This window comes from Nanorana parkeri, unplaced genomic scaffold (genome assembly GCF_000935625.1).
Source record: "Nanorana parkeri isolate BGI_ZX_2015 unplaced genomic scaffold, ASM93562v1 scaffold137, whole genome shotgun sequence".
Taxonomy (NCBI): domain Eukaryota; kingdom Metazoa; phylum Chordata; class Amphibia; order Anura; family Dicroglossidae; genus Nanorana; species Nanorana parkeri.
The window spans coordinates 889,037-904,079 of NW_017306405.1; the positions used below are offsets into that span (position 1 = coordinate 889,037).

The following is a 15,043-nucleotide window of genomic DNA, read 5'->3' on the forward strand; positions in this document are numbered from 1 at the left end:
TCCAGTTCCCCGCTGCATGAACTAGTCCCTTGCGTCTGTGTGGGTGCGCTAGAGGGCCGCAACCTGGAAGGTGTCCAGCAGCCAATCATCCTCACCACTAGAGGCTCTGTCGAATACCTGGCCCTTCTTAGATTCTGCGCCTCTAGTGCGTCCTCAGAACGCACAGATCATTCGTTCCTCTCTCCCTGTGACCTACATCCCCGATATCCCGCCTCTTTGTGACTCCTACCAACTCCGCAAACACAGGAGCTCATGTGCCCTGGTCCCTAGACCGTGACACTGCACTGTGGCAAAATTAGGTGCGACAGCCGTAGCTTTCACACAACACCTCAGAACATCACTGAGACATTAACCTCTTTTACAATCTAAACGCTTTATCAGAGCTACCGTGTTTCCCCGATAATAAGACACTGTCTTATATTTTTTGGGGCTCAAAAAAACACACTAGGTCTTATTTTCGGATAGGTCTTATTTTTATTTTTTAATGTACAACAATCCACACTTATTCATCTACAAAAATATGGTGATGAGGGTAATCAGTGGTTCTGTACCTTTCCAAGAGCAATTAGCTAACCAATCGCTGGCCAGAATGAGCGAAGCGCACTTTCACTATCGATTCCTCACAGGCGGAGTGCATTTGGTATCACTCCGCCTGTGACATGAGTCGGCGCTATAGAGGTGGCATCTGCTTATGCGGCTCTGCTCCCTCCGGTGCCGCCTCGCTTCCTCAAGTGCTGGCTTTGTTGGCACCGCTGATTCTCTCCTGCCTCTCCCGCGGCTCTTCAAGTTCGCCCTTATGCCACCACCGGCCCTGGGAATGGTCACAACTAGGTCTTATTTTCAGGGTAGGTTTTATATTTGAGCAATTCCCAAAAATTGTACTAGGTCTTATTTTCGGGGTAGGTCTTATTTTCGGGGAAACAGGGTACATAGAAAGGAAAGTGTTTGTCGATAAGACTGCCTGGCTTAATTTATGCGGTAACGGGGCTTAATTGGTATTTGCCTTCCAAAATACCCTAAGGGCCCATTCACATTTACAGTATGCATTATGTTAAACATGTGATCTGTTGCTGCATAACTGTGCTATTCATTTTGAATGGCACTGAACCCGCACTGCAGCACACCACAACGCACTTGCTGTGCACTTTTAAAACGTCCGCACCCGCTCTATCTGTCACTAAAAAATAATATAACATTAATTTCAGTACAGCATTGCATGACGGAATAAATGTCAGTCAAAGTACTGCAGCGTTGAATACTGAAAAATGGCCTGAACAGGAAGGGAACATGTAGGATTCTGAGCCATTGCTGTGCATTGGCAGCCCATTTATAAATAATGGGCTGCCTTAATGCAACACATGCGCCACAAGCGTGTTATTACACAATAAATGTAAATGGGTTCTAAAGTTTTTATAATAATAATTTAAAAAAAATACTTTTTTCCACATACGTGTTTCCTTTATAGCATATGATTTTCTTTTAAGGCTACAAATACACCTAACATACAATAGTCCCCTGAAATCCAGTGCTGTAGTAACTCTTCACCGCTGAGGTCTTCCTACACTACACCAGCTCTACTTGCTTCTGTGTGTTTGAACAATTGTGACATTTTAATGAAGACAAAACCGGCGACCTGGAACACATGTTCACCATCTTGTAAGCTCTCTTGTTGTCCGGTATGTTGCTAGTGTTTCTGGCCTCTGTTTGACATATTTCACATAGTTTGTTCCTATTCTGTGCAGTTGAAAGTTCAGAGTATGAGAACTGACAACTGTTGAAAGACACACAATAGGCTTCCATTAATCTGGGGTCACTTATAAATAAAAGTCTTGTTTATTTATATACCATATTTGTGTGGTTCTTTTTTCCAAGTTTATGAAGGTTTTGTATGGAGAAAACACGTTTTAAATGTTTACTATCGGAATTGGTAAATGATAAAGAAAAGTAAAGCCCTGCATCTCACACCCCGGAGTGCAGGAACATGGGAGAATCTTCCAACATGGTATGAGCAATGACAGGACTCTCCAACTAATTAGACTATATTGGGTCTCATTTATAGACGTGTGAAGACAAAACTGATTTTATTGACCATAACAGATACTGGAATCTCTGCGCTCAAGTTTCCATTGCAGAATGAAGGAGGCAAACTGGTTATCGGCAAAAGATGTTTGATACATTATGTGATAGCAGTCTACCGGTGTTGACAGATAAAAGTGAAAGCTTATCTGGTGCATCTACTTATGGTTGGATCAGGCAACAATCTTAGGGGACCTGACCCCACACAAATTGTAATTGGTGGCTATTGGCAACAACTCTACTTAATGAACACTGGTTACTCCAACAGAAATCCACTGGCTTAGAAATCTCTGAAGGTGAAACAATCTGTTTAGGTGCTGGACTTTTTGGATTGAAATGTATTCAGCTTTAAGCATTCCACTTGTACGTACTAGGTTTAGAAAGCGGCAAGTAATGTCTATGTGGAGGAAATAATCTTGATGCAAGGAAAGGATTGTGTCAACACAGGGGACCGCACACAATTCTGCTATTGGCAACCTCCTTCAATCCGATGCTTGTGTCCTTATGTAGGATCATAAAATTATTATAATTGATGGCTGAAGATCCCGATTCCTTGATTTTTATACAAAGCTGTTCTTTTCCTTTCAGTACTTTAAGTTTTGGTGTAAATCCCAGCATACCTGGGATGCACGTATAAGGTTGGAAATGCACCTTTTGTGGTTTTGCATGTCTTTAATACTGTCGCGGATTGTTACATGCATTAAAAATGCTCCTTACTCTTTATAACTGCACCTCCTTATATGCAATTGAAGTGCATTGCAACATATGTTAAAATGTGTTTTAAAATTTTAAAGTGTAACTAACTTTTTAGTTTTGGATGGAGTTGGGAGGGATTAGAACACCTGTCAGGTTTTCATTGCTATCTGTGTCCCTATTAGGGAGATCCACCCTCTGTATTTGTCCTGATGACCATTATCTGTGAAAGAAAATTCCAAATTTTGGGTTGCCATCTAAACAGAAATAGAAAAATCTGCCAATTGGGACACTAGTTCCAGTGACCCTGTTGACCAGCAGGGATTGCTCTCTCTTTGGAGGGATTTCTTCTCACTTGTTGTAGCTATTAGACAGGAAGTGAAGGAAAATAATTCCAATGGGACACAGATGGCAAAAAAAGCTGAGTGGTTATAACCCTCCCTTACTCTAGCCATACTTTAAAATGCACCAGAGGTAAATGCACACAGATACAGAGGTGTCTAGGCTCGGTGCCCATTCACACCATTAATGCAATTCCTACGTAAAGGCGTATTGTGTTTGGCACCCATTCATTTTGAATCTGCTGTAAACACACCTCAATCCTTGAGAAAATAGTTCTGGCACTTCTTCTTTTTTTCCTTCTTCAAAGACCATATGTATCTGTAGATATGCACTGGGGTGCAATTGAATTTGAATGATGTTATCACACATTTATAGGTTACTACATTGGGTTGAGATCATGAGTGTCACAATCTTAGTGGTAACCTCCCTGCCATGCCAGGTATTTCTAGCTGGAGAGTGTTCAATCTGGATAACCTCAGGAAACAAAAACAAGAGTGTGATGACAAGTCCTGTTCTTGTGATATAATCTAGGTAACTTGTCCTTTCACCAGCTAAAAACATTTAATTCAGAAGGTTAAAGTCAAGGGAACTAATGGTGTTCTGTACGGAAGAGCTTTCATCACTGTGAAACAGGTGAATTGAAGTAGAAAGTGGAAGAAACCAAGCGGTTCATTGAAATGATTATCCACTTTCCAAGCCTTGCTGCGTGAGTGGCATAGAACGACGAAGATGGATTTTCAGCCATTAACTTTGTATCAGATTGTCCATTGATGCAGTCCTGCATTCTTCATTGCGGAATCCAGTTTTTGCTGAGTGGAACACTATTGACCGAGTATTAAATCTGCCTCTCTACTGATGTAATTGATGTTTTAGCTTCTCATTAATTAGCTGAATGGTGTAAGGCTTTATATGTTCGTTAACTACATATTCATTGGCTCGTTAACAACATATTCATTTTTGGACTTCCCCTTTTTTGTAGACTTATTCATATCTTTAAATTACACCAAGATTTATTTATTTTTCTGCTGCAATGCTTTGCTCATTAAAGCAGATCTAAACCAAACACTAAAAGCTTATGTAAGCTGTAATGTCATTTGGAAAGTTATTTTAAGTCCTTTTTTTTTTTTTTCATTAGAAGAATACCAAGTGATCCTGTCATTAGGGTTCCTTGTTCAAGTCCTTTCGGTTATGGGGTGACAGCTGTCTTCAGGTTGTGCTCTGGCATTGTCACCCCGTCAAATGTGCCCCCAATAGAGATCACCAACAGCAGTGTTAACATGTGCAGGCAATGTCCAACTTTCTCCTTATAGGGAAGCCAGGCCAGAGCAATAATGTGCAGCTGACGCTGGATCGGGTGCATGTAGACAGGAAGTGGCTGGGGAATATCAGCAGCCTTGAGAAACATAAAGGAGGAAAAAAAGGTGAAAAATTATTTTGCGGGAGAATAAAAAGCATGGCAGTTGTTTGATACATAGTGGTTTAGCAAACAAAATGTCATCCAGTTAGGGGTTAGATCTACTTTAAAACAATTGTGTCGCTATTTTAAATAGTGGGAAATAATCTCTCTGTAATGAAAAGGCTTAATACACACCGCTCTGCTGGACTGTGATAGGCGGCTGAGCGCTGTGGGAGGAGAGCTCAGCCTCCTGTGACAATGCTGGCTGTCTCTGCCCACACACCGCTCTGCCGGACTGTGATAGGCGGCTGAGCGGTGTGGGAGGAGAGACGCCGGCCGCTCACAGCGCTCTCGTCCTGCAGCGCTCGGCCGGCTGTCACTTTCTTTTCTCCTGCTGGAACACAGAGCAGCGCCCAGCGGGGAGAAAAGAAACCAGGGATGCGCCGATGTATCGGCCGAAACATGGCTGTTTCGGCATTATGCCAAAAGTGCCATTTTCGGCCGATATATCGGTGCATCCCTAATATGTTTTTTTACATAAAACAGGGATTTCCTTTGGTGATATTGTCTTGCAGAAATTATTTTATTTTTATGAAATCCATAGACAGAAAAAGTAACTTAAAACACTTTTTTTCTACTATGCTCAGTGATGGTGAAAACAATTGTTACTGCAGATAAAAAATAAAAAACATATTAATTTTATTCTATAGTTTTTTTATTCTATACTTTTTTTTTAAATGAACACTAAAAAAATCATGTTTCTGGTACAAAGTGTTGCAAAGTTATTTACAAATTATGGTAAAGCTTTTTTTTTATTAATATGAATCTTACAATTAATTTTAAAATTTCTCTAATCTATATCATGATTACATCAGGTGTTCTTTCCAGCCACTTGCTAGATATAACTCCTGCTCTTCTACTGTATCAAGGTAAACCATGGCTCATTCATGCTTGCCAGCATCATGTTACTAGTATTCCTCAATAAAATGTGTAATTTCAAGTGTAATTATTACACTACCTCCAGTTATTTTCCTAAAAAAAGTAAGACTTTGTCAGTTTTATTGAAGGTAGGTTTAAAATCAATTTAAGGGGGAATCTACCCAAAATAGACTTCGGTTGATTTGAGTCAGCGTATTCTTGCATTCCATGTGCTTGTGTGGGATTATGAAAGGTATATCTCCTGCCCCTGGCTTGGCAGTGGCAGGCCAAATTTAGCTTTTCATTTGAACTACCATTATCACCAGATATGGTGAATTATTTATCTCTGTGAAGAATCTAGGGGGCACACACAAATGGTTTACCAATTGACACCTAGTAGGTTCTGCATAGTAATATATAGGGAACTTACTCTTCATCAGGTGCACACAGGAGTAAGAATGTTTCAGGGGTGCGTGCCCTTGCCAATCCCTGACCCATGACTGACCAGGCTGTGCCATGCTTGCTTTAATTTTTAGTTAAAACAATAGAATGGATATTGATGATTTGCAAATTACAGCAACAAGTCAGACTTTAGTTCACTGAAGTCTGATGAAAGATGATTTGTTATGGGTTACTTGCACTTTGCTCAGTTGTACATGTCATTATGAAGTTTTGAGTGGCCTGGTATACCCAGTTGTTGAAGTTGGGAGAGACACCATTTGCGTCGGTTGAAAATTCAATATGGCCTTTGTTAAAAAAAATAATAATGGTATACTTTGGTTTCTAACCGTAGGGTGATGTGAGTTCCCAGTGGAATGTCTAGACTTCCTGAATATCATTTTATATGTATGAGAAATTAGCTTCTCAGGAAGGTATAGGTGGAGTAATCATCCTTAATCCAATTTTCTCACTACAAAGCTATAAGGTCTCTAAGCTTGCATATTAGCACTTTGTTCTGAATCCACTGAAGGATTAGTGTCTGTCTCTTACTTGGTGCTCAGGAAAGCTTGCCAGTTCCTTTATCAGCAGACGTATTAATCAAAGGAACATGCTGCTATCACTCTGGCACTTGCATGCTAATGGAAAAAGATACACGAGCTGCTGAAGTTTCCTTCACTTTCCTGAAATTTTGTTTCTCCTACATAATAAGTAAATCATAATTATGTGGTATCCTATATTAAGTATATGAAGGAGTACATGTAGCTTTGGTAAATAGTCAGTTCATGCAAAACTGATATTTCAAATTTTGGTAGAAGTTGGGAGAGTTACACAACTACACAGGTTCATGTACCTGTCAGGGATTTGCTTGAGTTTCTGGGTCTGCACACCTGTTGTGCTCAATATAAGGGTCTCCCACGCTTCCTGTTGGACTGCTGGGACAAGAGGGAGGGAGGGTCAGAACACTCAAAACTTTCAGATGGATAGGAACAGACAGAAGTCTCGAATTATGTCAGGGAGATCTTATTGTTGGAACAACTGAGGCATAGTTGATGTCAGTGGCAGACTCTGCTTTACAGGGGAAATGATCACTTTTGATGCATATACTGCAAGGATTTGGACAAGAAATATTTCCGTTCCTTTTCTTATTGAGTTTCCAGCCCTGCCCTTCTGCTCTGGCTATTATGGACAGACCTGGCTCTTGCAACTGAATTCTCCATTTTTAATACATTATAGGAAGGTGGTTCTTCCTTGCTTGGTAATAGCTGTTTCTGGAACTGAGCCAGCACCTCATTTGGGAAGATTTCACTACTGGAATTCCAGGGAGAGATATTCTGTGGTTTATTCATCCCACTGGGATCCATGGTTGGACTCAAGAAGGTGTGACTAGACCTGACATGTCCAAAGAGGGGGATACAGTTTTAGCAGTACTTGCAACATTTCGGTTGCAATGGATATTACCACTTCATGATTAGGCTTGAAAGTCTTTTTATCTCATCCGTTGAGGGCACAGGAATTCAGATACAGTTGGATTAGACTGCCGCCTACAGGAGGATTGGACCCTGGCAAACAGAAAAATTGTAAACCAGTCCTCAGTAAAACCCCTTCTCTACCCAGCATGTCTAAGTTTTTTGCTAGTGTCCTAGGAGGATGGTGGTTGTTTCTCTATTTGTGGATTCCTCTACAGGCTACCTAAAGTCCGCTTAATGAGGGCAATAGTAGTAGTTTTTTTGCTGTGTTGCCCACCCCTCAGTTTGCCTGCCTTTGGATGCCCTGACTGTATCTGAATTCATGGGTTCCCTAAATAGATGAGAAAGAAAATGGGATTTTTGTATTTAGTAGTCGATTGAGGGAGACGGCTCCCACCAATCTTAAAACGCAATGTGACAGCCTCTATTATATTTGTTATAAATCCCAGGAGTAGGGCTAATGGCTGTTTTGGCTTGTCTAAATATTATCTGCATGCGAGAATTATCAAAGGGAAACCATACCTTAGAGCCAGAATATTTACAAGGCAGAATCTTATGGCCTAGTGGATGACAATAGGGCCCAGCAACAAACTTTTTTTGCTCCTTCAATAAATCGGGGATAGTACATTTGGTAAAAATTGTTTTATCTGTCTGTCCTTTCACAAGGCAGGATGTACTTGTAGACAATTGGTGTTTTATGGGATGGACCATGCCAGTATAGACAATGCAAATTGGGTAGCAATTGATTCTGCTAAGTATTGTAATGATCTATTCATTGCTTCATCTGGCTCACAGAGATGAGATGACTAATGTTCTCTCCTCATCTTTGCAGTATGTGAATTCCAGAATTATTGGATCCTGCTCCTCATCAGTAACTACTGGACACTCTGCTGTATTGCAGCAAGACCACTAAAGTGTAACGGAATGTCTCACAACTGAGCTAATCTGCCATTATTATGAGGTTAGAATGCCAAGCCTATGCCTAATCAAGAGGATCACTTAGGCTATACTCTGCATTACGTCACTGCATTTGAACTGCTTTCTGAAATTTGAGCTTGGAATGTATTTTGGATCCTGATTTTCTCTGTAGCCTGCCTCGACCTCTTGCTTGTCGACCCATGCAGTTCTCTCTCGGTTCAGTACTATGGTTGGTTAGATGGCTAGTTGCCTATCACCACCAGACTTTCTTGTGTTGCTACCTGGTACATTAGCAGCCACATGAATTGTGACAATTATCAACAATCCTGGAGGTTAATTCCCAGTAGTCATAAAACAAACTAAAGATTAAAATAGGATGGACACCTCAACAATATAAGGATTCTAAAAACTACTCCCAGTCAACCAAGAACGGCTTCAAGAAACAAAAGATGAAGGTTTTAAAATGCCTTTCTGGTTCCCCAACATGAAATCTTTGTTTTAATCTTGAGGTTTATAGGGTTTGAGAAGGACAGAAAAACTGTTAACACTTGTGGAAATCACAAATATTTGCTGTAGACAGTTAAGTCCTGACATTTTAGGACATTGCACATGGCTCATTCTATGTTGTTGGTTTGCAGTCTGTTAAAATCAGTAGCTAAATAAGAGTTGTACATTAAATGTTATGAGCAATATATTCTTGCAGTGCTTGTGCTAACTTCTTTCCCTTAGAAAAGTGTAAAAATTTGGCCAGAACCCAAACTTTTACATTTAACTATATTAAAATGTGGTGGCCTAAGCCTTTTTATTATTGCTTGCAAATGGGGTGTAAGCTCGAATCCTTCTTTTAACTTGTTCTGAAAATGATTCCAACTCAGGGCTGTGAAACATCAGGAATGTTAGCGCTTATCTCGTACACAAACAAATCCCTGACACTTTGCCTTTTGATTAACCCCGCCACATTCCTTAATATCTAATTACACTCAAATTATACATAGGAAGTTTCAGAAGGGTTGTGTAGCAAAATGTATAATTATGTGCCATCTTGCCCTGCATCCAAAAGTTGGCTTTCAGGTCACTAGCACAATCAAGCATTTTGATTTGTCAATAAAAACTCCCCCCAAAAAAATAAGATTGGAAAGGGGAGCCTTCCAGCATCTTAAATTTCACATACAGCATCAGGTTTTCACTGAAAAGAATAAAGCATGGCTTTTTATATTAAATGTAAAAAAAATGCCCACAGCTATTAGTTTTCCAAAATCCACAGAGACGGGTGGGGCAGGATCAAAAATCCGTATTTGATCAAAGTTATTGGGTTAGACGGTATCTTTGCAAACTTAACAAAGATGAAAGGTGCTGTTTTTATTGCATGCTAGTAACAGTGTAATTTCAAACTAATTGGTATAGAGATGCCAATCACCTGCAGGGAATGCAAATAGATACTCTTACAATTTCCTTTGAGGTACTAAAACCCAGTGTTGGGACTGGAAGAATAACAGAATAATACAGTTAAATTGACCTTAAATGAGCTGCTTTGTGGTTTGAGCAGAGAATCCATCACTTTATAGAACTAGTCCATACAAGTCTTGTCTACCATCTTGATCTGTTGGCTAGACTATTATGACACAGAGCAGTAGGCACTTCTTTGAGACTGAGAACAGCTCTGGTACACTTGTGCCAATTTGGACACTAATGAGATTTGACTCCCTTTTTGAAAACAAAATGTTGAAATACAGTATAAACCGATGACAAGACACCAGTTAATTGTTTTTTTAACTTTAGTCATGCATGTTCCACCATTACAGCCTTTGCAATATCACAGTGCTACCCAATCCTATACTAAAACTCTGCCCTAGGTTGGCACCAACCTACACTGCTTTATCATTGTCTTAGCTGCACTGGAAGGCCTGCACCAATAGTCAGACATAAACTCACACTTCCATTAATGCATTCTTCTGGGACATACGACTCAATTCACAAAACTGACACACCAGGATAAGGATACCAGGTTAAGTTTTTTTTTTTTCTTCTCAGTTGAGTCCGGTAATATGGCTGAAAATAAAGATCCTTATCCTTGTTTTGTGAATTGAACCTATGGTCTTACCTCCTTTAAGGCTACTCAAGTAATTTCCTTTCAAACCCATCCTAGTGTGGCCCAAAAACGTCCCTCTATATAGGCCTCAGAGGAGAGATTGGATTCTTATCTTCATACATCACTTCACCCAGTTAATAATACGTGTTTGTATACAAGAATTGGGCACAGGGGTCTTAAGATTTACGGAACCACTGGCTTTAAGATTTCTTGCAGGTTTTAGGGAGCAACACCAAGCAACAAGTAATTCAATTGGTGAATTGTATATGCCACCCAGGAAACCATTTAGTGGTAGTCAGAAAATTCTTTAATCCTTTATTTCAATTATCCAGTGCACCCATATTTCGATTCAGCAGACTTATCATAGAGCTTCTGGTGAGCGCTTCTTTGTCAGATGATTTATAGCTGAGTAATCTCTCGGCGTGAGAACTGCAGAGGGTGAAGGACTCTCTGATTCAGATATCAATATGAGAAAATGCAAACAACAATTGGTTACCAACAGAGAAATGTATGGCTCTGCAAAAAATAATGCAAAACGTGTGCATTATCACCAGGGTATAGTTTTGTTAGAAAACTAACTGACAAGACAGCATGGCATCTATGGGAACCACTTTGATTGCAGGTGCAATGTGCTGCACTGACACATGTTTGCCAAAAATACCCCAGTTTAAGCTGTTGGACCAACTCCAGAGAATGGCCTTGGTCAGGCAGCCCAGATATGTTAAGCTGTAGGGTATTGTTAAGCTCATGTCCAAGACCTTTCTCTGGCAGATGTATGTGAGAACCAACCACTCTCAACACAGTGAAATACTTTATATAATGTTTAGGTTGAATCTTAAAGCAGCCACGATGTTAACTGATTGGCTAGACCCCCACCCTTCTTTGTGCATATAGTGAACTAGAAAAAAACCAAGGTGGCCAATCTGGTGAAAAAAACAAATTGTACCGTAGAGTGTAAATATTGTGATAAAGAATATTCTGAGCCTATGACATCTCAGCATTTAGCAGTTTGGGAATGCGTGAAAAGAATGAGCCAATGAATGTAGTAAGTACATGTGACATAAGAGTTTTGTTCTAGTGTTGTGTATTAATGTATGCATATCTGTTTTACAGGAGGAACGTCTTTTGTAGATAACAACACAAAGAAGATTGAGCATGATCTTATGAATGCCAAGACCATGAAGTCAAAATTAGGTGGGTAAATGGGAACTTCAGCAGAAATACAGGCAACCCGTAGATCAATGGTTGATGTGTATCCACAATCCAAGCACACCATAGGTCAGGGCTCATCTCTTCATGTACCCCACCATTCCCTAGTTCTGCATATTGCTGCCATAAAGCTTTGCTAGCTGTTAATCTTCCTCAGTGTTATTCGGCTTTATGTGGAACAAGGGAGAGGAAACCCTTGGCTCCTAGACATTCTAAAAGCTGTGAATGCTCAGGAGGAATTAAAACTGGAAATAGCTACCCAATTTACTGCTCAACATGAATATAAGTAAACAAATAAGTCATACCTTAATTATGGGAGACAAATGGATGAAAGCCAGTCAGCATGGACATTTGTAGGTTGACTCAAAAGACCATGACACTTGATGTTTACCTAGGAAAATGAATACTTGTATCTACATAGAAAGATTGCCCGGTCCCATAGTCACATTGTGAGTGGGATCTCCGTACTGAAGTTGTTTATTGTGTTTAGTGGGCTGAATTCTGATCCTCTATATACAGTGGTTCCAACACCAAATTTTACCAGGAGGTAGTGCTGCAGGTTAGATCTTTAGCTTCCAGTGAATCCCACTGCAAAGGGAGGAGGGTTGTGCAATAACTGTGAGCTTAATATTTTTTCCTGAATGGTATTATTACATTAACTCTTTTATTAAGATCTCTTTTCATGCTTTGCTACTTTACTTTTGCTTTGTTTTTAAAAGAAAGACGCAAGAATGCCTCTGCCTGGGAGAGGAACCTGGTCTACCCAGCTGTAATGATACTGCTCCTCGTCGTAACGGTATGTTATCTACTTCCTTTTTGGCATGGGAAATTTGTTGTTGATTTAAAACATTTACTGTGAGATGACTGTTCTGTCTCAAATTGTTTCAGTCTTTTTCGGTGATCCTGGTGTCTTGCAACATTCTGCGCTTACTGGTGGACGAGACAGCAATGCCTAAAGGTTCAAAGGTACAGGGGTAAAGTAGTGATGTTCTATTGATGTATAGATTATTTTTGGTTTTATTGGCGAGCACAATAGGAGCTCTACCTACAGGCAGATTGATATGTCTCTAACATATATTTTAAAGCATACCTGTAGTAATATACTTGGAAAATGCATAGCAGGTACTTCCATTGGGGAAGGATTGTGTTCAGAACCTAGGACCGTAGGAGATGGCCATTGTTTGGATAATAATGTGTCACCAGGTTTCATGCCCCCCAGGAAAGGAAGAGCTGACATGGAGATGCCTGCTATGCATTTGATAGTGGCAGGTATGGGTGCTTTGGCAATAGATACACAACGCTGGTTTGATGATATATACATGCTTTACCTCAGGTGTAGCCAATTTTTGGCCTTCCAGCTGTTGTGGAACTACAAGTCCTATAAGGCAGGACTGACAGCCACAGACATGCTTTCCAGAAGCAGATGCATGATGGGATTTGCAGTTTCACCACAGCTGAAGGGCGGAATTTACCTCATGCATGCAGTCTGTAATGGCTTTGGTAAAGCAGGCTGTGATTGCACATCATTGTAGCTCTATATATTTATGTTTTAGTCTTCTGCAGTCACCCTTGTACCTTGATAAGGGAATCCTGTTAATTACATATGATTACATATACATATTTACAAGCATTAAGTAGTGTGCTGGTAGTCATTTACATCTCCTGCTTTAAAACATGGTGCCTCTATTACTTCAGCATTCATGTATTTACTGACCTGTATCTACAGCATCAATCCCCCTTGGGAGTTGAGGTTTAGTTTGGGATTGAGTGGGGAAGGTTTAAAACTTCTTTCTTTTTTATGGCTGTCTGGGGGAGATTTCCCTTCACTTTCTGTTATGGACACATAACAGCAAGTGAGAAGAGGTTTTGGCTATAGGTACATGGAACATAGGAACACTATGATTTGTATAAACACACCAAACTACAAGGACCCTCACCTCTGCAAATACACTTTTAGATTTGTTAGAATGTTTAAGTACAAAATGACCTTCTTAGCTAAATGCAAATAGAATGGGGGGGAATGAGTGTCTCCCTTCTTTGTACTGTATAAAACAAATGCTCACTGTCAAAGCCTGCACAGGTGTAAAGAGCAGTTTAATGAAACAAGCTGTTGTCTGCCTTTACATTTTTTGGCATGAGTGGCACATTCTCCTTCAGAACCTGTCCTAGATTTTTTGATGATGATACCTGTACAATGCTTGTGGTGGATGTCTGTGAGCCAGAGAACCTGGATGGAGGCCAGTGCTCTGATCTCATCATGTGTAGGAATTGATTTATGCTAAACAAGAATCATTAAGCAATTCTTACAGCATAATAATGTGTCTGGCCTGACTAGATGTACTGTTTTCATTTTTTTTTTTTTTAATGTAAGCATGTCCTAACTTTTTTGTTATGCACATATTAACCCCTTCCTGAACAGAGTTTTTTTTAAATGATATGATTCTATAGAAATTAAATTTTCGAGCAGCTTGAGAAAGGTAAACCCCAGAAACCAGGGAAAAAGTGCAATTGCTCTGCGCTGCTTAAAGATGGTCTGGTTTAGCATCTGCACCAATGAAAGATGTACACTGCATATGGTCCTTAAGACTCTAATCTAAGCACCTTTAGACTCATAACCCATTCATAAAACATAAATTGAACAGCATATGCGTGGGCTGTTCTACTTGCAAGATGATTTCCAATTCTACTCAGCCTTGTGATCCAGGAACCATTGCAGTATAGATCTGTCAGGTCCTAGGACTCTCTGCAGATGTTACTGCAGTTAACCCCTTCATGACTGAGGCCTTTTTTTAATTTTTTGTACCCATGTTATATTCCACATTTTAGGCCTGAAAATTACTTAAAACCCCCCAACATTATATATTTTCTGAATGCCAAGACCCTATAGAATAAAATGGTGGTAGTTGCAAATTTTTATGTTGCGCAATATTAGCGCAACTCCTTATTTTTTTTTTTTAAATGATGCGTTTATTAGCATATAGTCAAACATACATTTGGGTACATATCATTGGCAGATCAGTACATCATAAACATTACTGCGCCTGCAGGCGAACAAAGCCATGCAGAATACAGGGTAACAGACAAGAATACAATAATACAATTCAGGGTCATAGTAACAGATGGATATATGGACTACCTTAAGCTGCGGTTGGCAAGCATGGGCAACTCTCGTATTATATCACCTGTCCCCCGAAGGACAGGGTCTGTCGGTTTGCACCCCCATGGAATACCCATGACCACCAACCGTTCTCCGGCTCACATCATGTATACTGTCTTATAAGGAGTCCTTTGACTCAACCAATTCCCCAATGACCCTGTATTCAAGATCCCGGGTCATACCAATAACATAAGATATACTTAAACTTTTGAATTCAATTCGTAACTGTGCATTGCGTGGGATGTACCCACCCCTCTCACTCTGGGGTCATGTCAGAGCCGTGTTGGTTGCTACGTACACCTTTCATGGGAGAGATTGGGTGGGCTCCCACTTCGTGG

At 40.1% G+C, this 15,043-nt stretch overlaps 1 protein-coding gene across 1 annotated transcript in view; it reads left to right on the plus strand.

Moving 5' to 3' along the window:
- Nucleotides 1-15,043, plus strand: part of LMBR1 (limb development membrane protein 1) — a 107,569-nt gene that overhangs the window by 78,207 nt on the left and 14,319 nt on the right. The window contains exons 10-12 of the mRNA XM_018553987.1: nucleotides 11,453-11,533; nucleotides 12,268-12,344; nucleotides 12,437-12,514. Coding sequence (XP_018409489.1) covers nucleotides 11,453-11,533; nucleotides 12,268-12,344; nucleotides 12,437-12,514 — 236 coding nt within the window. The remainder of the gene's footprint in view (nucleotides 1-11,452; nucleotides 11,534-12,267; nucleotides 12,345-12,436; nucleotides 12,515-15,043) is intronic.